Source organism: Microcaecilia unicolor, chromosome 5 (assembly GCF_901765095.1).
Source record: "Microcaecilia unicolor chromosome 5, aMicUni1.1, whole genome shotgun sequence".
NCBI lineage: Eukaryota > Metazoa > Chordata > Amphibia > Gymnophiona > Siphonopidae > Microcaecilia > Microcaecilia unicolor.
The window spans coordinates 325,922,871-325,947,366 of NC_044035.1; the positions used below are offsets into that span (position 1 = coordinate 325,922,871).

The 24,496-nt window shown below is 43.4% G+C and overlaps 1 protein-coding gene across 3 annotated transcripts in view; it reads right to left on the bottom strand.

The window, feature by feature from the left end:
* LOC115470867 (ankyrin and armadillo repeat-containing protein-like) overlaps positions 1-24,496 on the bottom strand; it is a 68,516-nt gene that overhangs the window by 41,215 nt on the left and 2,805 nt on the right. For 2 of the 3 annotated variants that reach the window (XM_030204460.1, XM_030204462.1), the window contains exons 2-4: positions 16,572-17,639; positions 13,268-13,446; positions 5,228-5,446 (exon numbers count right to left, since the gene is read on the bottom strand). In XM_030204460.1, coding sequence (XP_030060320.1) covers positions 5,228-5,446; positions 13,268-13,446; positions 16,572-17,623 — 1,450 coding nt within the window. In that variant the 5' untranslated portion in view covers positions 17,624-17,639. The remainder of the gene's footprint in view (positions 1-5,227; positions 5,447-13,267; positions 13,447-16,571; positions 17,640-24,496) is intronic. The other variant, XM_030204461.1, reaches the window with a different exon arrangement.

Consider the following 24,496-nt stretch of genomic DNA (forward strand, 5'->3'; position numbering starts at 1 on the left):
TTCAGGAGGCGAGGCTCCACTTAGATGAGTTGCTTTTAGGGGAGCTTGATTTTATTAACGAGAAACTTCGGCTCCATGTATATAATGGAAGAAATAAAATTAACCGTCAATTGGCACTTCGTTTGCGTAAACTTAAGATGGACAGAAACATATTCCGGATTAAAGATAAAAGGGGCATTGCTCTTTCCACATCCCGAGCTATTAGGGAGAGATTTAGGGAATTTTACGCAGAATTATATACTGGGGATTCCTCCATACAAAACACTGCTATCCAAGCGTACCTAGAGAAATTAAATCTCCCAACACTACTTCCAGAGCACTGGAGCAAATTAGAGGCTCCGATAGAGGTTAAGGAGGTACTCCAGGCTATTAAGACATTGAAAACAGGCAAATCTCCGGGAGTGGACGGGTATACTGGAGAATACTATAAAATGTTTGCTCCATATCTCGCACCTGTATTGACAGAAGTGCTAAATTTTGTAAGGGATGGAGGGAATTTGCCCTCAACCATGAAGGACGCATGGATAGCTGTCATTCTCAAACCCAATAAGGAAATTACTGAGTGTGCCTCGTATCGCCCGATTTCCATACTAAATGTTGATGTACGTATACTTGCAAAAGTGATGGCCACTCGGTTAGTAACTATCCTGCCAACCTTAATACATTTGGATCAGGTAGGCTTTATAATGGGCAGACAAGCCTCAGATAATATTCGGAGAACAATGGATGTCATATACTTGACACAACAACAACAGTCCTCTTGCTGTTTATTGAGCATAGATGCTGAGAAGGCTTTCGACCGAGTGCATTGGTCCTTTTTGCACTCGGTATTGCAAAAGTTTGGATTTGGACCTATGTTTAGGGGACTAATACAAGAATTATATACTACACCTAGGGCATGTATTAAGATTAATGGTAATACGTCTCCTTTTTTTGAACTATCACGAGGTACACGTCAAGGCTGCCCTCTTTCCCCTTTACTATTTGCTCTTGTTATGGAACCTCTAGCTCACACTATTAGATCTAATCAGAATGTCCAAGGGGTAAAAGCGGGGAGATGGGAATCAAAAATTGCTCTTTTTGCAGATGACATTTTGTTGACCTTAACCTCTCCTTTAACATCATTGGCAGCAGTATTCACTGAAATTGAGTCCTATAGTCAAGTGTCGGGCTTTAAGATCAACTATACAAAAACTGAGGCCATGGCAGTGGCTATGGAGGAAGGAGAGTATCAGACTTGCTGTCAGACTTATCCACTAACTTGGGTCTCTCGGGGACTGCGATATTTGGGGGTGGTACTTACCTGTAAATTGAATGATATGAGTGCAACAAATTATTTGCCTCTGATTAAGGAAATTAGGAAAGATTTGGATAGATGGGACCCTTTATATCTTTCATGGTTTGGAAGAGTGGCAACTATAAAGATGAATATTCTCCCGCGTCTGCTCTACTTGTTTCAGTCGATCCCACTTTCCATAAATAACCGTATGCTCACCTTGCTACAAACAAAAATAGAACACTTTATATGGCAGGGTCATAGGGCACGTCTCCCTAGATCTCTTCTATATGCTGCTAGGAAAAATAAGGGTGGACTAGGGGTACCTAATTTGGAGCTATATCACAGAGCTGCCCAGGCGAAAGCTGCAATTGAGTGGTTTCATGAATCAGATCATAAGCTATGGATTAAGATGGAGCAGTATATGATACGAAGCCCTCTTCGGTTGGGGCAGCTCCTTTGGTTGGCACCCAGATATCGATATTTAGCTCAACCTTTAAATCCAATTATTCAATACACTTTTTCTTGCTGGGACAAGTTGGAGAGAACGAAGGGATTTTATGAAACACGCCTTACACCCATAGCTTATAATGCGGCATTCCCTCCTGGATGTCAAATGTCCCCTTTTGTTAACTGGCGGAAAAAGAGATTGATATGGTGGGGGCAGTTGATAAGAGATGGGAGTTTTGTTACATTTCGAGAATTGGCTAATGAATATGACTTGCCTCAGCAAGATCAATATGCATATAATCAGATCATTCACTATTTTCAGACAATGGGTCTGAAATGCAAATTAAGAGGGGAGATTACACTCTTGGAGCAGCTATGTGTAGAAACTGAAAAGTCCAAGGGTCTAATCTCTAAGTTATATAGGTACCTGAGAGACTCCATGAAGATAAGCTGTAAACATCGGGATAAGTGGGAAAGTGAATTGGGAGTGAAATATACCTTAGAAGAATGGCAGCAGATGGAGCGAGCCTCAGTGAGTAGTTCACCAGCAATTAATATTCAAGAAAATAGTACAAAGGTAATATACCGTTGGTATCTCACCCCATCACGTCTGTGTCATATGTATCCTGGGACATCGAAACTATGTTGGAGAGGCTGTGGGCAGCTTGGTACAATGGGACACATTTGGTGGTCATGTAGAAAAGTGCAAGCATTCTGGAAATCGGTGCGAGAGAGGATACATAGGTGGGTGGGGGGTTCCATACCGTGGGATCCTGCAGTGTTTTTATTTAATAAACCAATTATGGGACTCACCACTCAGGGAGGCCAATTGGCAAAACAATGTTTTAATGCTGCACGATTGATGATAGCCCGGATGTGGAGGCAGGAAAGCTGTCCCTCAATCCGGAGATGGTATAATTTAGTTTGGTATATAAGTAATATGGAAAAATTAAAGGCCGAGGAGAATAAAACCTTAACAAAATGGAAACAGATTTGGGCACCTGTAACCAAATTTCCATTGTAGATATGGATTTTGGAGTCTTCTTTAGGAATGAGACAAAGATGAGAAGAAGGAATGGGGAGGGGGGGGGGGGGGTGTTCCTAGATATATATAAAAAAGTTTAAATGTTACAAGAAATGTTATTGCTTTTTAGAGTAATGTGAGAGGAACCTGTATGATAAGCATATGTCTGGTTTTAAGTTGTACCTTGTGATTTCTCTCAATAAAGCCTCTTGTTAAAAAAAAAAAAAAAAAAAATCAAGCTGGCAATGGGAACTGGGATTTTGAAACATATTGGCTTAAGAGGACTGTTATAGAATACTGTCATTTGTGCACCCAATTCCCGAAAATTAGGTGCTAGCAATTATGCGAGGTTAACCGGCCAAGGTAACCACATAAAGAGGACTGATTAAAAGTCGGTCCTGTCTTTATGCGGTTCACCATAGCCTGGTGATTCCCAAACCTATCCTGGGGGAACCCCCCATCAGTCAGGTTTTCAGAATATCTACAATGAATATTCATGAGATCAGTTTGCTTACACTGCCTCCTTGGTATTCAGATTTACCCCATACATATTCATTGTGGATATCTTGAAAGCCTGACTGGCTGGGGTTCTCTTAGGACAGGTTTGGGAACCCCTGCCATAGCTGGTTAAGTACTGAATATCGCACTTTACTGGCTATGTTTTCATGATTCTGAATTAATTAATCAATTTATTAATCAATTTTTTATTCTGTATTGATGGTCTTGCAGGATTATCCCTTGACAAAGCAACCCAGCGAAACAGGTCCTGTCGGGATAATAAAGGTTCCTGGATGCTCCTCAATACACGCACAGATAAGTGATTGAATCTCATGTAGTTGCTGAATGTTAGAGTTTGCACATGAGACAGCGTAAACAGTGGTGGTTTAAATTGATGCCTTCCTACTGTTTTTAAGTGTGTGCCTCAAGTACTTCTCACATTAATATTTTTTGCATATAGAACACTTATAAAATTTGGATGGTGGGGGTCGTCAATGATTAAAGACTGTCATGGCTGGTAGATAAGAGTATTCTTTCGTACATACAGCCAAATGAGACTATATGAGACGTCCCTGAGATTCAATCAGAATAGTACTTGGTGGCACTCACTTTTCTACTTTCTATTTTTGAATATTATTGCTGTGCTCTTTTGGACATAATAAGTAGAACGCCTTAGTATTTTGACAGTATGTTTTCATTGTAGCATGATATGAGTTTGGTTGTCAGAATTATTGAAATATGTAGCATGATGTGAGTTAGTTGTCAGAATTATTGATTTTGCTAGGTCAGATAAGCTGCAGCAGATCAACTGGTATGGCTTTCATCCCTCCCCCCCCCCCCCCCCCCGTTTCCCCCCTTTGGTAACTACTGATAACAAAAGCTTGGCTGGGTGGTTACCTAAAGCCATCAGCACATCTACTACCCTCAACAAGAGGCTATTCAGAAACAAATAAGAAACTGCTTCAAGGAGACTTCAAGTTCCTCTTCCCCCTCCCACCTGAAAGGACTGATCAAAAGCCTGGTTGATCAACACAACAAAGATCAAAGACACCAACTGGAGAGGTGTGAACTACACCTACTAAAGACAAAAGGACTCAGAGGAAGCATAAACAGAAGGCCAGGCCATTTGCTGGCTACCTCAGACAACAAGACGCCAAAGGCTTACAGCATGTGATCATGTTCCTCTATGAACTACATTACCCAGTGCACCCGGGACCATAATCCTTTGCAAATTACCCACAACTCAGTGAACCCTAAGACCATAATGCTTTGCAATTACCCAGGGCCCAGTGCAACCAGGAAGTAAATAATCAGGACATGCGATCATGTTTCCCTGCACACTAACAGTATAAAAACAGGAGCTGTTCCCCACAGACTCTTCTCCTCTCCTGACTGCTGTGAGGATCTCTTCTCCGGTCACCATGTGCTCATCAATCAGCTGGACAACAACAAAGACTTTTGTAAGTTAACTTTTGATTTAAACCTGTTATCTTGTGTTTAAGCATATTTCTCCTGCAAAGATTCTAAAGCTATTGCCTCTTGCTTGCAACATTGATTACATTAACTGTATTATAAATAAACCCTTTTGAAGCTAAATATATGGTCTTTATGTTCTGAGCACAGGTTCTTAAACCTTGCAGTGCAGTTTAATGTAAATTCCTTTTTATTCTTGCAATTGTAAATCTTATTACCTTAGAGGTAATTGGTGGAGAATAAATCAAAATATATATCTTAAAACTTATAAATACAGCGCATGTTCTTAGAAACTAGAAATATTACCACATGCTCTGAGTAATTCCCCCGGTTCTTAAATATCATTTTGGAACTGTAGCATTTCTTGTAACATCATCACCTCTGTATACCCAGAAATTCAATGCTGAAGCCTGGCATTGAGTTTCCGGGGATAACGTCAGCAGTAGTCAGCAAAATGTTGACCACTACACACATAGTTAAATATTGTAGGCCCTATTGGCACATACCAACACCGAGGCACACATGTCGAAGAGCTTGGATTGTACGTAAGACTATGTTCTTTTTCTCTGATCGCAAAAGTCTTACAAGATGAGGCACTGCATTCGCCGAGGCAATGGCATGTTCCATGTCATATGGGCCTTGCACAAGAACAGTGAGGCCTTCTAATCCTATCAGGTGGAGCTTGTAAGACAAGGATCCCAGGAACTCAACCAGTAGATTTACACCTGAAAAGTGAAAGGATTAAGAACATATACAGTTACATTACCTGGTCATCTACATTCTGTACTAAGATTGATGACTAATGGACTACCTGGCCCTGGAGAAGTGAAGGAAGCAGGAATGGGACAATCGAAGGAACCCATCCTTTAGCACAGCAGTTATATTTTAGATTTCCCCCCTGTCAATGCAGTTAGGGGGTTTTTAGCATGGAAAAATACCACAGCAAAACCATCATGCTAAAGAGTAACGTGGTTGGCATGCAAATTGTTCCCAATGTACAAAAAAAAACATGCTGATGTGATTTTTTTTTTGCTTTCCCTTTAGTGCAGAATCTTCAGCTCAGGGCTGAAGTAGAGACCTATGCAGAAGCAGCAGGGTCAACTGAGTTGAAATGCCGCACTTGGCCTGAGAAGATTCATAGAATAAGTGGACCTGGTAGCCGCACAACCCCTGAGGCTATCTGGCCCATGACACTGCTGGCCTGGGCTTCCCAATTCAGCACACCCTTGAACCCGGCACCTCTGGACTGAGCAACAAGAACAGGAAGGCCCTTCTCCAGAGAGCCTCCATGCTGCTGGACCACGCCTCCCCCCCCCCCCCCCCCATGTACCAATACCTGGTCTGGGAAAACATTCAGCAGTGTCCTACTTCTGCCATTTCTGAAAATGGTGGTGCCTAATCCATAGGGATGCATTGAGACACACCACTAGGGTCAGTCTGCCAAATTATGGCAAAGCTTCCCAATAATGGAGGCAACCCTTTATTTGGCAGACTGATCCCTAGCGATGCATTCTAATACACTGCTAGCAATCAGGTGCCACCATTTTCTAAATTGTCAGCAGGATGAAAAGGACACCATCTGATGCATCCCTGGACCAAGTAAGTACTTTGGTCTACGTGTCCAGCAGCATTCGGGCTCTTTGGTTGAGGGACTCCCTATGCCATGTGCATAGATTACAGGGTGCTTTAACCTGGATGCCTGGGCCAGGGCCCTGGTGGGGGATTCAAGACCCACCAAACTACCAGGAAAGTTGGGGGGGGAGAGGAGTTTGGGGATCCAGGGTCCACTGGGCCTTCAGGAAATTTTTAGTGGGGTGGTGGTGGGAAGCAGAGGCAGGGAGTCTCTTCTTGTCTCTTATATAGAAGGCTGGCTCCCCCTAGGGGCAGTTCCACAAGACTACCACTAGGGATCAGAAATGCCATTTTGAACCCAATGCTGGATGGAGTGGGTGCCACTAGAACATCAGACATCTGGGTAAGTCCTAGGGGGGTTGGGCTGGAAGGTCTAGGGGAGTCCAGTAGATGGGCAGGTTGGTGGCAGGTGGGAGGAACTTTACTACATGGGTGGATTTTGACAGGGAGAGGAATTGGAGGAGCAGATTGAGGGGATCATAGAGGTTTATTATCAGTTGAAGGGATGGATTGGAAGGGGGTATTAGCATGCGGGGGAATGGATTTGTGTGGGTTCAGAAGATTGGGAGGGAGAGCTGATTGGAATTAGGGCCATGGCCATACTACTGGATTGCCAGTAGTGTAACTGCACGTACTGCCTCATCTTGAAGTGGTGGTAAACGCGGCCGTGCTATTAGCGGTTGCGTGCGTGCCGTACCGGTACACAGGCTAGCTGTCACTGCAGGCCAAACTTCCGACCCGCATGTATCACACCTAGTTTCCTGCCCAAACCAAATTAAGCAACTGGAGTGGGTGTGCTCCCATGCTGCTGGTTTAAAGGTTTGACAGACATTAACATGGGTCGTGCTAAGGTCTGCTCTGCTGTAAAACCAGCACTAGATTTATAACATGGCTTAGTGAAAGAGCCTCTTTATTTATGTGACAACTGATGCAGAACTAGTGGATCAGATAACATAGTAACATAGTAAATGACGGCAGAAAAAGACCTGCATGGTCCATCCAGTCTGCCCAACAAGACAAACTCATATGTGCTACTTTTTGTGTATACCCTACTTTGATTTGTACCTGTCCTCTTCAGGGCACAGACCATATAAGTCTGTCCAGCACTATCCCCGCCTCCCAACCACCAGCCCCGCCTCCCACCACTGGCTCTGGCACAGACCATATAAGTCTGCCCAGCACTATCCTCGCCTCCCACCACTGGCTGGCTCTGCCACCCAATCTCGGTAAGCAAACATGTGGACAATGGGGAGCCGGTTGATATTGTATATCTGGATTTTCAGAAGGCGTTTGACAAAGTGCCGCACGAAAGACTCCTGAAGAAATTGCAGAGTCATGGAATCGGAGGTAGGGTACTATTATGGATTAAGAACTGGTTGAAAGATAGGAAGCAGAGAGTAGGATTGCGTGGCCAGTATTCTCAGTGGAGGAGGGTAGTTAGTGGGGTCCCGCAGGGGTCTGTGCTGGGTCCGTTGCTTTTTAATGTATTTATAAATGACCTAGAGATGGGAATAACTAGTGAGGTAATTAAATTCGCCGATGACACAAAATTATTCAGGGTCGTCAAGTCGCCGGAGGAATGTGAACGATTACAGGAGGACCTTGCGAGACTGGGAGAATGGGCGTGCAAGTGGCAGATGAAGTTCAATGTTGACAAGTGCAAAGTGATGCATGTGGGTAAGAGGAACCCGAATTATAGCTACGTCTTGCAAGGTTCCACGTTAGGAGTTACGGATCAAGAAAGGGATCTGGGTGTCGTCGTCGATGATACGCTGAAACCTTCTGCTCAGTGTGCTGCTGCGGCTAGGAAAGCGAATAGAATGTTGGGTGTTATTAGGAAGGGTATGGAGTCCAGGTGTGCGGATGTTATAATGCCGTTGTATCGCTCCATGGTGCGACCGCACCTGGAGTATTGTGTTCAGTACTGGTCTCCGTATCTCAAAAAAGATATAGTAGAATTGGAAAAGGTACAGCGAAGGGCGACGAAAATGATAGTGGGGATGGGACGACTTTCCTATGAAGAGAGGCTGAGAAGGCTAGGGCTTTTCAGCTTGGAGAAGAGACGGCTGAGGGGAGATATGATAGAAGTGTATAAAATAATGAGTGGAATGGATCGGGTGGATGTGAAGCGACTGTTCACGCTATCCAAAAATACTAGGACTAGAGGGCATGAGTTGAAGCTACAGTGTGGTAAATTTAAAACGAATCGGAGAAAATTTTTCTTCACCCAATGTGTAATTAGACTCTGGAATTCGTTGCCAGAGAATGTGGTACGGGCGGTTAGCTTGACGGAGTTTAAAAAGGGGTTAGATAGATTCCTAAAGGACAAGTCCATAGACCGCTATTAAATGGACTTGGAAAAATTCCGCATTTTTAGGTATAACTTGTCTGGAATGTTTTTACGTTTAGGGAGCGTGCCAGGTGCCCTTGACCTGGATTGGCCACTGTCGGTGACAGGATGCTGGGCTAGATGGACCTTTGGTCTTTCCCAGTATGGCACTACTTATGTACTTATGTACTTAAGCTCCTTAGGATCCATTCCTTAGGAGCTTAGCCGAGATTGGGTAGCAGAGCCAGCCGGTGGTGGGAGGCGATGATAGTGCTGGGCAGACTTATACGGTCTGCCCAAAAGAACAAATTACTTTTTTTGTCCAGCTCAGTGTTCCTTATAACCATAAATCTCTAACCACAGAGAAATGAACCCCATAAATCCCTCACCGATTATCAGGACCAGAATTTTGCAAGAGTTCTTTAGAAAGAAAATGTTGTTGAAGGCTGCTTCAGAATAGCCAGTAATTGTGTGGGTTGGGGAAGAGGGCAAGAGACAGATCAGAGTAGCAAAGTAGTAACTTCCTTGCTTTCACGTTGTAATTTAATCATTGATTAAATAAATGGATTTTCCAGCCCGTTACCTCTATGCCTATCTCCATGAGAGTTCAAAGACGACATCAGCCTCCACAACTGGAATGTAAAGAATTTGTCTTCAACCGTCCATTAAAAACTGGTGTGATAACATATTTTCCATCCGTCAAAACAGAAAAAAAATTTTCTTCTTTCTGCCTTTCTTACAACTAGTCAAACTTTTTTTCAGGGAAGTTTTATATTTTGAGAAAAATGTATACTTTAGTGCAATTTGTACATGAGTATTAATGAATCACACATGGATAAAATTTGAGGAGATCTGAGCATGCAAGGAACCAAAACAGCACTGTGGCTGTGGATTCTTTTTTGCTATTGTTCTGAACTTTCCACAGTGAAACTCTAGCCAAGCAATAGAGTAATGGCAAATATGTACACATGCGTGCACATATATGTGTAAATGCCAACACTATTCTGTACATACATGTGTTTCTTACATGGGGCATATTTTACAGATAGGCAAACACATAGATAGTCTGGGTGGAGTATGGACAGGACTCACACTTGTGCCAGCTCATGCCTAACTTACAGGTACAGCACTGGAGGTGCGGGCTGGAGCTGAATGGAAGGGAGGGTAAGATGCTGCTTGCTGATGGTATATGGAGTGGATACAGAGGGGGCAATGCTAGGCATGCCAGGGGGTATATGGACACAGAGGGATGATGCTAGACTTGGGGGGATAGGATCACAGAAGTGATGACTGGACACCGGGGGAGGGGATAGGGACATAGAGTGTTGATGATGAATACGGGGAGATGGTCACAGGACAGATGCTGGACAGGGAAGTATGGAGAAACAGAGAAGAGATAAGCTGAACATGGGGAAAGATAGGTACACACAGAGATAGAAGATGGGTGGTGAGCATGGAGAAAGAAGAAATGTCAAATGGGCAGGAGACCCTGGCAAATGAATTGAGAAGACAGAAGGAAACAGAAACAAGAGCCTGGGACCAACATGATTTGAAAAATAAAATGACCAGACAACAAAAGGTAGAAAAATTATTTTCTGATTAGAATAAGTCAAATTTGAAATGTGTATCCTGCCAGAGCTGGTGTTAGATGTGGCTGGGGCCCAGGGCAGAAATTTGGGAGGGAACCCTAAAGCCCACTACCAGGCCATGCCTTCTTCAGCTTTCAGCAGGCATAGGGCTGTCTCTGGCCAGGGGACAGTTGTCCTAGTTGCATTCCCCTAACACCATCCTTGGCATGTGTGATCTTCATATTTTGCCCAGTATATGAGGAAATGTATCTCTTTCTATTTCTTTGAGTGACTTCTTGAGGTTTTGGATTAATGTATGTTTATCTGTTTTAGTTAGCTATTATGTATTTGACATATGTGTTCTGTGTGTGTGTCCGAGGTATACTGTTAGCATGAATTTTCTATGTAGCATTCCGTAGTAATTTGACTTGTTTGGTTTTCTCAGTAGTGGAGTCTCATGAACATGTCTGACAATTGTTATTGTTATGTCTTCAGAGATGGATCTTTAAAAAGTAAAACACTGTGGTCTTTACAAAGACCTTTGTTAAGTGTTGTGAGTAATATCGTTTCTGGACGCTTTACTTTTTAAAGATCCATCTCTGAAGACATAACAATAAGGATTGTCAGACACATTCACCAAGACTCCTGAAGAAGGCGCTTTTTGTGCCGAAACATGGTACCGTGTTGAATCATCGTTTATTAAAGTTTACAATCTATATTGAGTGTCTTTGGTCTGTTTCGAAGAGCCTGATTCTGTTCCCACTCTTCATCTTTCCATGTGACTCCTCGTGGGACATTGGTGTTCTTTCCACTTCTGTGGTTTTTCTGGACTGTATGAAGTCCATGGGTCATTTAAAAAAATAAACGTAAAAATAGATTTCCTATTAGTACTATCCAGTAGTTGGAGATGCAAGCAGACAGTAAAGATCAAATTTGGAGAAATAATGTTTTGAGCATTAAAATACGCTGGATCTGGGAGAAAGTTTGATCTCCAGTTCTAGTTTATTTTCCCTTAAGCTGTAATTTTCTTGTGTTGGTCGATAAATACAGTGGCCTCTAAGCTTGTGTTGTGGATGATACACTCAAACAAACAGTGGAGCCAATAAAAGTCCTCTCACAGTTGGTGTCTTCCTAAACAAGGTCTTTATTCAAATCAATAAAAACAACCCGACACGTAACGTGTTTCGGCCGTAATGGCCTGCGTCAGGGGTCTATTGATTTTTGATGCAAAATACCTTGTAAGTCAGATGACTCACAGTTTATTAACTGTTAACAGAGATATCTCTGTCACACACTGTATATCGGTTCATTCACAACCGATATACAGTGTGTGACAGAGATAAGCGCAGCGGCGTATTGCATACGATATCTCTGTTAACAGTTAATAAACTGTGAGTCATCTGATTTACAAGGTATTTTGCATCAAAAATCAATAGACTCCTGACGCAGGCCATTACGGCCGAAACACGTTACGTGTCAGGTTGTTTTTATTGATTTGAATAAAGACCTTGTTTAGGAAGACACCAACTGTGAGAGGACTTTTATTGGATCCACTGTTTGTTCGTTTGTCTTTGGTTCTCCTGTGGAGAGATCAACTTCTGTGGGTGTTTGCTTCGGGGGATGATACACTTGCACAGAAATCGCAAGCTCTGTCAGAAGTTCTACCATGAGATACTGAGAGCTCACCTTCATGTGTAATTTTATGCAACTGCATGCAGGCATTGCTAGGGATGTACTTTGGGCAGAGTGGCACTGAAGTTCTGATGTAGGTATTTTATAAATTAACCCCCTCATTCTATGTACCAGGTTGCCTAAATTAAAGCACCTAATCTACTAATTTCCATAGTAGCCTTAAAGAACTGAATCAAATCAAATTGAAAAATCAGTTCATATGAATGAATCAAACTGAATCGAATCAAAAACTTTTCGACTGAATTGGACAGCACTAGTAGAAAAGTCTATAGAGAAACTATCCATGAAACTTAGAAATAAAGCATGTAAATAATACATCAGTGTCCTGCTCATTCTACATGTCCCCAGCTACAAAAACATTACATTTAAATCCACATTGTACAGGGATTTTTCTCACTTAAGTTCAAAATGGTGGAATTCTATTGCAAATGAGATAAGGTGTATTACCAGTTACTCAACATTTTGAAAAATTCTAAAGGCCTTCCTTTTTCAAAACTTCTTGCACCAATTGAAAAATGTTATGATCTATTTAAACTCATTAATCTGTAAAGTTCCTATATCAATACTGTTCTTCATCTCATTGGAAATAATAATTTGTGTGATGTTATTATCTTGTTATTGTAAGCCACAGAGAACTGAATAATTGGAATTCGGATTATATGGGATATAAGCACCAATAAATAAATTTTGTTGAATTCCTCTCCTACAGAACTAACGCAAAGGGTCATTTACCACAGTATGTTGAGGGGGTAAAAGTTATAAAATAAATTTAAAATACATAGGAGCCTTTTTACTAAGCCGTGTAGGTGTCTACGCGCGCCCAACCCACGTCAGTTTTGAGTTACCGCCCGGCTACCGCATGGCCCTTGTGGTAATTTCATTTTTGACGCATGTCCGCTAGGCACGCCAGAAAATATTTTTATTATCTGGCGTGTGGGCGGTAATCGGACGGTAATCATCATTCTACTCCCGGTAACCGCATGAGACCTTACCGCTAGGTCAATGGCTGGCGGTAAGGTCTCAGGCCCAAAATGGACGCGCAGCAATTTTCATTTTGCCGCACATCCATTTTCATCAAAAATTTTAAAAAGGCGTTTTTATAGGTGCGCTGAAAAATGATTCTGTGTGCACCCCAAACAAGCGTCTACACTACCGCAGGCCATTTTTCAGCACGCCTTTGTAAAAGGACCCCTCAGGTAGTTGGGAATGAAAGCTTAAGGTGTCGGATGCCAGGTTCTACCTCTGGTTCCAATTCAGTTGGAAGCCTACAGAAACAGCAGGGTATTACTGGGTCAAAAGAACAATTATACGTGAGAGATATGAACCTATCTTGGCTGCCATGGTTCTTCTGTCTTCTGCCTTTGCCCCAGCCAGTGCCCATATTGTATCTGCAATCGTTTCTTGAAGGGGTTGAGTTCGGCTTCTTTTCAGAAGTAGAAGCAGAGTAATAATGCCATTGAATTCCCAAAATATTTTTTGCACATGGGAATTTCCTTCAACCAACCTGAGTTAGTAAGTAAAAAAATGTTAGTGCCAACATAAGCATGTTTGTTTTATTGTCTGATTCAGTTACTGCAATATAACATGAATAAATATAACAAGCATACATTAGAAAGCCTTTTTATATTTTGTTGATATCCTGTCAGTGAGTAATATTGTAACTGTGTGCAGTCCTAAAAAGTGCCTATTGTAAGCCTACAGGCATCTGCCAAAAACATCCAAATTGTGATTTTCAAAAGGCAAAATCTGGACGTCCTACACTGCAGTTTGTCCATATAGCAAGGGCTCATGTTGTGGAGGTGTTTAGGGTGGGACTAGGGACGGCCCTAATTTAGGACATTTAATAGGGAATAATCGAATGGGATGAAACGTCCTAGTCAAAAAAGAAGGGTGTCCTAAGTTAGACCTGCTTTAATCAAATCCAGAGTATAAAAAGGTGCCCTGATTGAGTAGCTGACCACTGTAGGGATTACGGTATGGCCCCTCCTTAATCCCTCAGTGGTTACTGTCGCCCTTCCTCGCACCTGAAAGTGAGATGGAAAAGGGGAAACTAGGCCCCCTGACAATATCAGGTATTATAGGTATTCTGAACAGTGGAACAAGCAGTCTGAAGGGTAGCCTAATGGTCAGTGCAGTGGACTGTAAACTGGAGGACCTAAGTTTAAATTTATTTATTTATTTAGAACATTTATATCCCACATAATCCCAACAGAGCAGGCTCTATGTGGCTAACAATATATAGCGGATGAACATCAAACAAATGCAAGGGCGGAGCAAAGGAAAAGGTACATGGGGGGGGGGGGGGGGGCAGCAGGAAGTTAAGGAACAACTGAGTAGGTTTTATCACATAGATGAGTCTTGAGGAGTTTCTTAAACAGGGCATCCCACTTTAACTCTCTTTTTTAATACATTTTAAATTGTAAGCCCTCCAGAAACAGAGATATACCTAATAGCTGTACCTAAATATTAAAGACACCTCCCAGCCTGAGGGCTATTGATGTGGTGCACATTCAGGTACAGTAGATATTTCCCTGTCTCTGGAGGGCTCACCATTTCAAATAACCTGGGTGCCCTGGATTAAAGTCCACTACACCGACCATTAGACTGCTCTTCTGCTCTGCAGCGACGTCTGGGTGGCCATTTTTGTACAAATGCTGCCAGACAGAAGTCTTTGTCCCTGGTTTTTTTTTGCTGTTCCTAATTTGGGCATTTTATTTTGGACATTCTCATTTATTTTCAAACAATTTTCCTGTTCACAAACAGCTGCGAGAGGAACCTTTTTGCGGACATTATGAGCAGGGTGTCCTAATTCTGACTTGGATGTTCTTTCGAAAATGTTTCCCCACTGTCTTTATAAAGTAGCCTCGCAAAACCTGCAACAATCACGGGTAAAATGCACCCATGTGGATTTGCACCTGCTCAGGAGTTGGCCTAAGTGTACACATGTGAAGTCTTACATAACAAAACATAATAGATGACGGCAGATAAAGACCTCTACAGCAGTGGCGTAGCTATGTGGGGTCTGGGGGGGCCTGGGCCTCCATAGATTTGGCCCTGGATCCCCCTGCCGACGACCCGACGACCCCCCTCCTGCCGTCAACCCGCCTTCGCCGTTGCCTGCCTTTGCTGGCGGGTGACCCCAACCCCCGCCAGCCGAGGTCCTCTTCTTCTTGCAAAAGGCTTCCTTCTGTTTCTGACGTCCTGCACGTACATGTGCAGGACGTCAGAAACAGAAGGAAGCCTTTCGCGAGAAGAAGAGGGCCTCGGCTGTTGGGGATTGGAGTCCCCTGCCTTCATAGGTAGGCAACGGCGGGTTGGCGGCAGGAGGGGGGTCGAGAGGGTCGGCGGCAGGGAGGGGGCAAAGTTGGGGGTCGGTGGTGCCGGGGGGGGGGCTAAAATGTGCCCCCTCACCTCGGGCTCTGGACCCCCCTCCCGCCGAAGTCTGGCTACACCCCTGCTATACGGTCCATCCAGTCTGCCCGTCTTATGTACATGTGCATTTTATACAAGACGGAGCAGATTTTATATATGGTGCCTAAAAACCCTGTGCAGAACAAATTTCTGCCTAAGTGTATTCTGTAAGCAGTATCTATATTTAGGCATGGTATATAGAATAGTCTTAGTTGATATCACAGTGCTTAAAACGACATGCATCCATTTACACCAAGGAAAATGTGGCCTAAATGTCGACACGTAGATTTAGGCGCACAGTGCGTCTAAATTTTGGAATGCCCATGAAATTCCCATTCTCCGCGTATAACCATGCCCCTTTTTGGCTGTGCGCATCAGAATTTAGGCGCAGTGTATTACAGAATACGCTTAGCGTGTTGTGGTCATAAATTCTAATTATTGCCAATTAGTGCTCATTGTTGCTGGTTGAGACCTGTTATCAACTCTGATTAGCTTGTCAAGCCAATTAAGTTACGCGTGTTGTTATAGAATATGCTTGGATTTTGGGTCGAAACACTAGGCGCGATATATAGAATCCGGGGGGGGGGGGTACATGTGTACACTGCAACTCTGCCCCTGCTCTACTGGAACTCCTCCAAACATGCCTATACTCAGGTCTCATAAAAGCAGGTTCAAAAACTAGAGAATGCCTACTTTATATATGGTCTCTGGGGTATTTTATAAAAACTCTTTTCCATGGGTAATACAGGGTTTACCTACAGACATTTTTTTTTTTTTTTTACAAAATTACCCCATGAAGTGCAGTGAAAGAGCCACTGAGCCATGGATAACCCACAGATCAGACAACCACACATACTATTCAACATAGTTATGCAGGTCATTTTAGAAGTGTGAAAAATAGTGTATGTAAGCTTTTTATGTACCCATCTGAATGAAACATTAAACACAACTACCTTCTAAACGGATTGTTCTGCAACGAAATTGTACAAAGCTAATTATCTTTTTCAGGGGTTGTTAGTTCTTTTCTTTTAGTAAGGATAATTTGACACACATAATGAAATATAATAATTACTGAAAAGGTATTGAGTTCTTGGTATGACTTCAGAAGAGAATAGTGATAATATTCCATCACTTTTTGTCTTTTGTATTTAACACTTGGAATTGACGGAAGGCAAACTGGTAAATTAATGCATGCATAACAAAAGTAAGAATTATTACCTGTGTAGTGTTTTTAATGCACACATTTGCAAATCTTTGTGCTTTGATTTTATGAGTTGGATCAGTGGGACTATCCCATTTTTGTCAACGAAAGCATTTTGGTTGATCTGATGGTTGGCAACAACTCTTCCTACTGCTTCACTCCATGAAATCAGTAGGTTCTTGGACTTAAATTCCTTGAACATTTGTACCAGCACTGAAAGAAAACCCTTCTGTTTTCCCAGGGCCTCCTTGCAGTCTTCAGAAGCTTCAGCCATCAAACCCAGGATCCTGGCAGCCGATGTTAGAATCTCCTCTCTGTTCCCATTGTCCAAACTCTTACTCTCATCTCCACTTACAACTACTCTCACCAGGGCCGGCATAGCATTTGCTGAGTACAGGGCTTCGGCATACTCTTTTTCAGAGACAATCTCAGACAACAACCTGAGTAAACCAAACAGGAGCTGCTTTGACCCTTTGCTCACCAGGGACACAAGAATCTGAAAGCCATTATGTTGACGTATTTGTCCCTTAACATTTCGGTCTTGGATAATATTTAATACGTGCAATGCTTGCTCTTTCACGTTGTCTCCAATGTTCTTCTCAAGTACATGGAGCAAAGTGGGGACTAAACCTTCATCTACGAATCTAGCGGCTTGCAATGTCTTCTTTGTCAATGATGAAATGGCCAGACCAGCACTTAAAGCTTCCTTCTCATTGCTAAAATCCAGCCACGTAATCAGCTTTCTGTAGACATTGAGTTTTTGGCTTTTCATATTAATAAAAAACTGCAAAAGATCCATATGACCTTGCAGCGCACAGATCTCTACAACACCATGGTGTTCGCTGTTCACAGCTGCAACATCAGCACCGAGCTTGACCAGTATTTCAACAGTAGATCGGCTGGCCCTAGAAACAGCCAGCAACAGTGGCGTATTTCCGTGTCCATCAGCCGTATTCCTCTCAAGTTGTTGTGTACCTGATGTCTCAAAAATACGTTCAATAGAAGTTACATGATTCTTCACTGCAGCATGGTGTATCGGAGCCCAGCCATTTTCATCTAGATCATCCATAATGTTCAGTATTCATCTACAAGAGACAACATGCCATTGTTTTACATATCAGCTTTGAAAAACAAAGTGAGCATAATGATTTTAAAACTGAAAAAATCAATTAATGCTATATAGATTGTGATGCTTTTTTTCATGCAACCATCATCATCAGAGCCTAAGAATTTGGGTCACATAGATTGTTCACATTTGATCTTGTCAGATGATGAAATTAATTAACTCACAAATTATTGCACATTTTATCTACTCTGACTGTTGACACAAATGATATACACACTGGTCCACGTACTATATTCATTTGCCCCACTAATTTTCAATTGCTGGGTAGTCTTCTTTCCACTATGAACCTGAGGAATATAGAGGCACTTGTGGCAGTAAGAACATGTATATATGCAGAGATAGTGTTGTAGGTGCTTGAGCACCCCCCCCCCCATTTTGAGCAAATTCCTTGACAGTATCCAAGGAGTGGTAATTCCCATTGGGTTTAGCATCCCCAATACTGAGCAAACTCCTTGACACTGTCTAGGGGGGAATAATTTCCATTGGGTTCAGCAAACCCAATCATTTTGAAAAGTTGACTCCTAGGTATGCAGAGAAGGTAGGTCCTAGTGATCAGAACTTAGAACTAGATGTGATAAAAGGCATGAATTTAGGTTTCTTCTGTGATGGGGGAAAGTCTGGGGGCCATTCTATAACAGGGTGCCTCTTGTAATAGGACAGGGTCCTTGAAACCTCCCTTGAAGCCAGTAGAGTTAGAATATCGTACCCAGAAGCCAGCAGGGGAAGGGGTGGGACCCCAAACCCGGATAGGATTCCCTTACTGGGAGCGGGCCCGAGCATCAGCAGTAAGGGGGATGCAGAAACACCAGTGGCCAGGAGGGGGAGCAGGAACCAAGAGGACCAGTTTCCCTGGGTCAGGAAGCAATATGTAATTCCTGCCACCTGTGAGAGAGAGAGAGAGAGAGAGAGAGCTGCCTTCCTGAAGTCTTTGAGGAACGGAGGACTTGAGGAGATCTGTGGTGAGGAGAAAAAGGACATGGAATGGGAGGACAGTGGAGCCGATCTCCCAGCAGCTGCACCCTATGAGGAGGAACAGATGGACCTGGAAAGTTAAAGATAAGTGACTTTTTACAACTGTTGGAGAGAGCAGTGTGTGGGAGGCCACAGAGTGTTTATCCTTTAGATTGTAAGCTCCTTGAGCAGGGACTGTCCTTCTATGTTAAATTGTACAGCGCTGCGTAACCCTAGTAGCGCTTTAGAAATGTCAAGTAGTAGTAGTTTGTCGCTGCGCAGAGGGTGGAGCACTGCTCAGTCTGAGAACCCAAAGTACTGTGGTTCCTAAGGAGAGAAACTGATTTGGACTTTGTGGAAGCCAAGGACTACTAACTGTAGAACACTTGAAAATAAAGGGGGATTGACTGAGGTTTGCCGGCTGAGAGAGGGATCTCAGGTCACCTGTTTTGTTCTCTGATTTGGGGATTGTGGATTTCCGCTTTGAAGCTGCACTCAGAATTGTTTCCCCTCAGCTTAAAGGGGGAAGCGCCCAGTGAACAGCGCTCCTGTATTGGGGAGGATTGGAACTACAATAAAAAGGGATTTTTGCTCAACCAGTGTGGTATATGTGCTGTGCCCACAGGGGCAGTTGCAGCTGGTGCTGCACCTGGGAGGAGGCCGCGCCCTACGGAAGAAGGGAGGAGTTTACACTCTATTTAGATGCCCCACTGCTGTGCAGGGAACACATCCGAGCACCCCAATTCCATTATAGAATATTAGCATAAACCTGCACTGGTGTGCCTACTCCTGCCGGAATTCTGCACAACTGCGGAGCGCAGAATTTGCACAGAATTCTGCATTTTTGCTTAGAATCTGCGCTCTGAGGCTGGCTGGCTGGCCCCTCCCCAAGCCTCAGTGGGCTCTCCCTAGCCCGCGGCGCTGGCTGGAAGGCTTCCCCGCCACCCTCTTGGACCTATCTGAGTACACCATGATGGTCTATTTGCCTCTTCAGGGGCAGGAAAGAGCCCCACTCTTTCCTGCCTGCTGCCAACGCCCTCTGGCTCATCCTGCCGCTTTTTCAAAATGGCCATCAAGACTTCAAGCAGTAATCTTATGAGACTTCCGCAGGAAGTCAGCGGCCATTTGGAAAAAGCGGCGGCACTGGCCCAGAGCAGCAGCAGTGAGCAGGAAAGAGTGGGGTTCTTTCCTTCCCCGAAGAGGTACTCCCATGCAGCTCCTCTTGCTCCTACCTCATGGGTGAGTGCAGGGGCGGACTGAAAAAACTATATTGATGGCATATGGGTGCAGGCAGGGAGGAAGCTATATGCATGTATGTGTGAATGTGAGTGGGTGGGTGGGTGGAGGAAGGGGGCTCTAAAAAAAAAGGTGGATGCTATATGTGGGTGGGTGGGAGTGAGGGGGCTGTTAAGTGGATGTTATGTGTGGGTGCAGGGAGGAGGCTAGAAAAAAATATGGACGCTATGGGTGCTGAGAGGGGGCTGGGAAAAATATGAATGGTATCTAGGAAGGGGTTGTAATATTGGTTAAATTATGACAAACTTGCAGAATTTGAAAACTTTGTGCACAGAATTTTGCAGAATTTGCAAATTTTGTGGGCAGAATTTTGATTTTTTTTTGGCGCAGAATTATGGCAGGAGTAGTAAATGTAGACATTCCCATTTATACCAGATCAGTGACAAGCATAAATAAGCACAGTTAAGTTCACTATCCTGCTTATTTTCAAAGGAGATCGCCGGCCATCTTCCGACACAAATCGGGAGATGGCCGGCCATCTCCTGTACCCAGCCAAATCGGTATAATCGAAAGCCGATTTTGGCCGGCACTAACTGCTTTCGGTTGCGGAGCTGGCCAAACTTCAAGGGGGGCGCTTCCGCAGGGTACGGAAGGTGGGACAGGGGCGTGGTTACGAGATGACCAGCTTCGCCCGATAATGGAAAAAAGAAAACCGGCTCTAACGAGCATTTCGCCAGCTTCACTTGGTCCCTTTTTTTTCACAACCAAGCTTCAAAAAGGTGCCCCAACTGACCAGATGACCACCGGAGGGAATCTGGGATCACCTCCCCTTACTCCCCCAGTGGTCACCAACCCCCTCCCACCCAAAAAAATATATTTATTTTTTTGCCAGCCTGAAATGTCATATGCAGCTCCCTGACAGCAATATGCAGGTCCCTGGAGCAGTTTTTTGTGGGTGCAGTGCACTTCAGGTAGGTGGACCCAGGCCCATTCCCTCCCTACCTGTTACAGTTGTGGTGGTAAATGGGAGCCCTCCAACCCCCCCCCCCCAAACCCACTGTACCCACATGTAGGTACCCCCCTTCATTCCTTAGGGCTATGGTAGTGGTGTAGAGTTGTGAAGAGTGGGTTTTGGGGGGGTTTGAGGGGCTCAGCACCCAAGGTAAGGGAGCTATGCACCTGGGAGCAATTTTTTAAGTCCAATGCAGTGCCCCGTTGGGGTCCTGGCATGTCAGGGGGACCAGTGCACTACAAATGTTGGCTCCTCCCATGACCAAAGGGCTTGGATTTGGCCAGGTTTTGAGATTGCCGGCATTAGTTTCCATTATCGCTGGCCATCTCTAAAGCCGGAGCAAATGCTGAGATTTGGCTGGCTCTGACCGTATTATCGAAACGAAAGATAGCTGGCTATCTTGTTTCGATAATACGGTCCGGGCGCCATATACATGGCCAGTGCTGTTCGATTATGCCCCTTCACGTCATGCACATAACTTATATGTATAAGCTGCATGTGTAAATTGGAGATATGCCCATGCCCCACCCTATGTACACCCACTTGCAGGTATGCACTATCTTATGTAATAGCAAGTAGTGTGCTACAGTGCACACCCACTGCTTTTCTATGTATAGGTGTGCAAAGTGTGTAATTGCGCTCATCCAGTTATAGAAATGTATTTATTTAGATTTTGCTCACACCTTTTTCAGTAGTACCTCAAGGTGAGTTACATTCAGGTACACTGGATATTTCTCTGTCCCAGGAGGGCTCACAATCCAAGTTTGTACCTGAGGCAATGGAGGGTTAAGTGACTTGCCCAACATCACAAGGAGCAGCAGTGGGATTCAAACCAGCCACTTCTGGATTGCAAGACCAGTGCTCTAACCACTAGGCCACTCATCCACTCCAATGTAATACCCTACATTTACCCAAATGCAATTAAAAATAAGTCATCATTTTTCCACTCCTCTTTGGAAGCTCCTCTGCACACAGTACTAGAAATGTGTTCCCAAGTTATTTTCCCCCCCAAGATGGCTATATGCATGTTTCTGAAGCACCTAGCACCAAATTTAAGGGATGGGCAAAACTGCAAAAAATAAAATAACACTTGTTAGTTTTTGTGCACAAATCTGGGAAAAAACAAGCTTTGCCCAAGACTTTCATTTCATGCAAACTTCTCAGGAGAAAGCTATCCACAGGGGAAAAGCAAGAATGTGTACAAAAACTGTGGCATGTCCGCCTGTTTCTTAAATTTAGTCTTTAAGGGCAAAAGTCCCTCGAAGCTATTTCTTTTTTCCACACATGTTTTTCTTGGCAAGATTTCTTTTCTGTGGCAAGTATCTTACCTGCAGACATTTTAGGTATTAAACTTATAATTATCAAACTTATACTACGAGAGGGCAAATAGATCCACAAATATTCTGGCATCAGATATATGACAACGAATAGACAACACGAACTGACTCCATATACTACCTCAACCACTGGGAGGCTAGATGTAGAAGCGTACTAAACGAAATAGCACCCTTAAAAACAAGAATATCAAAAAGACAAAACTCGGTACCATGGTTCAATGATGAACTAAAAAAAACTCAAAACACAATCCAGAAAACTTGAACAAGCATGGAAAAAAACGAAAATACACTCAATGCATGGAAACAAATACACAGAAAATACAAATATGCAATTAGACAAACCAAAAGGTCCTACTATAAAACTAAACTTGGACTGGATAACACGGATCGTAAGAAACTATTTCAACTCGTAAATAAGTTACTGGACACCACCCCAGTCACTACATCCAACACAGACATCCCATCCACAGATGAACTGGCTGCCTACTTCAAGGACAAGATAACAAAACTACGCAGCACTCTTCCTCATCACAACAATGACATCGAAAACTTTGACAATCTAGACCTAATCCCAGGTGGATACCCAGCCGACCATATCTGGTCTACATTCAATCCACTCACCATTGAATCAGTTACACAAGCGACTTACAGATTTGCCAACACCCACTGCAAACTGGACACATGTCCCAGTCATCTACTCAAATTCGCCCCAAGCCAATTCATAGAAGACTTCACACTCCACCTAAATTTCATGCTACAACAAGGTCTCTTCCCCGAGGAATATGGTAACATATTATTTACCCCAATACCAAAAGACACTAAGAAAAAGACAAACGACCTCACCAACTACCGCCCAGATGCATCCATCCTTCTAGTAGTAAAATTGTTGGAGAGTTTGGTGACCAAACAGCTTACGGAATACCTGGACAAGCACTCAATACTACATGACTCACAATCAGGATTCCGCTCCCACCATAGTACCGAAACTGTCCTAGTCACTCTCCTGGCCAAATTCAAACAGGAAATAGCCATAGGTAAAAGCATACTCCTCCTTCAATTCGACATGTCATAATATACTACTAAGACTCCTCGGCCACTTTGGGATTATTGGAAACGTACACAATTGGATAAAGGGCTTTCTAACCACCAGAACATACCAAGTAAAATCAAATTCAAACATATCACCACCGTGGAAAGCAGCCTGCGGAGTACCCCAAGGATCACCATTATCACCAATAGTCTTCAACATGATGATGATCCCATTGGCAAAGTCCTTATTCAAATGAGGCCTTAACCCATTCATCTGTGCAGATGATGTCACAATCTACATTCCCTTCAGACATGACCTGACTGAAATAGCCAATGAAATAAACGATGGCCTGAACATCATGAACTCCTGGGCAAACTCATTCCAACTGAAACTGAACACTGAAAAAACTCACTGCCTTATCCTCTCATCTCAACATAACAACTTCAAACCCACAGCCTTACACACCCCAGGACACACACTCCCAAAAAAATGGTCTGCAGTAGTGTTGACGCGTGTTTTGGGCGTGCGCAGAATCATTTTTCAGCGCACCTGTAAACAATGCCTTTTTAAATTCTTGCCATTTTGGGTGTGTGACCTTACTGCCAGTCATTGACTTAGCAGTAAGGTCTCACGCGGTAACCGTGTAGCAACCATCTATGTGCATAGAATGATGATTATCAACCAGTTTTTGCCATGCACCAGAAAATAAAAATTATTTTCCAGCGTGTGTAACAGATGCGCAGCAAAAATTAAATTACCGCAAGGGCCACGCGGTAGCCAGGTAGGAACTCAAAATTGACGCACATTGGGCGTGCATAAGCGCCTATGCGGCTTAGTAAAAGGGCCCCTATATTTGCGAAAAGCACATGAGAAAATTATTCCTCATGAATAACTTGTGTCAAGCAAAAGACTTTTCACTAGCACAAACACTGTTGCTTGAAACTTCACACCACAGCAGAAGTCTTTATCAAATTACCGTGATAAATTAATTGACTCGCTCCCAAAATAGTTTGCATCCAGAAAAGCAGGTTTTGTCTTTATCCTTCCATCTGCCTGTTCTTCACAACCAATACTAAATAGATTTCTAAAGCAAGTTTAGTGATGCAGACGATAAATGAAGCAGGTAAATGAACCAACAACGTTCAGCTTAGTAAATATTTACCATAATTTTTTCATTGTTGAACAACAACAAAACTATGAACATATGTAGCTTTTCGTCAAATGATGCAACCAACTTTCAATGAGTTTCA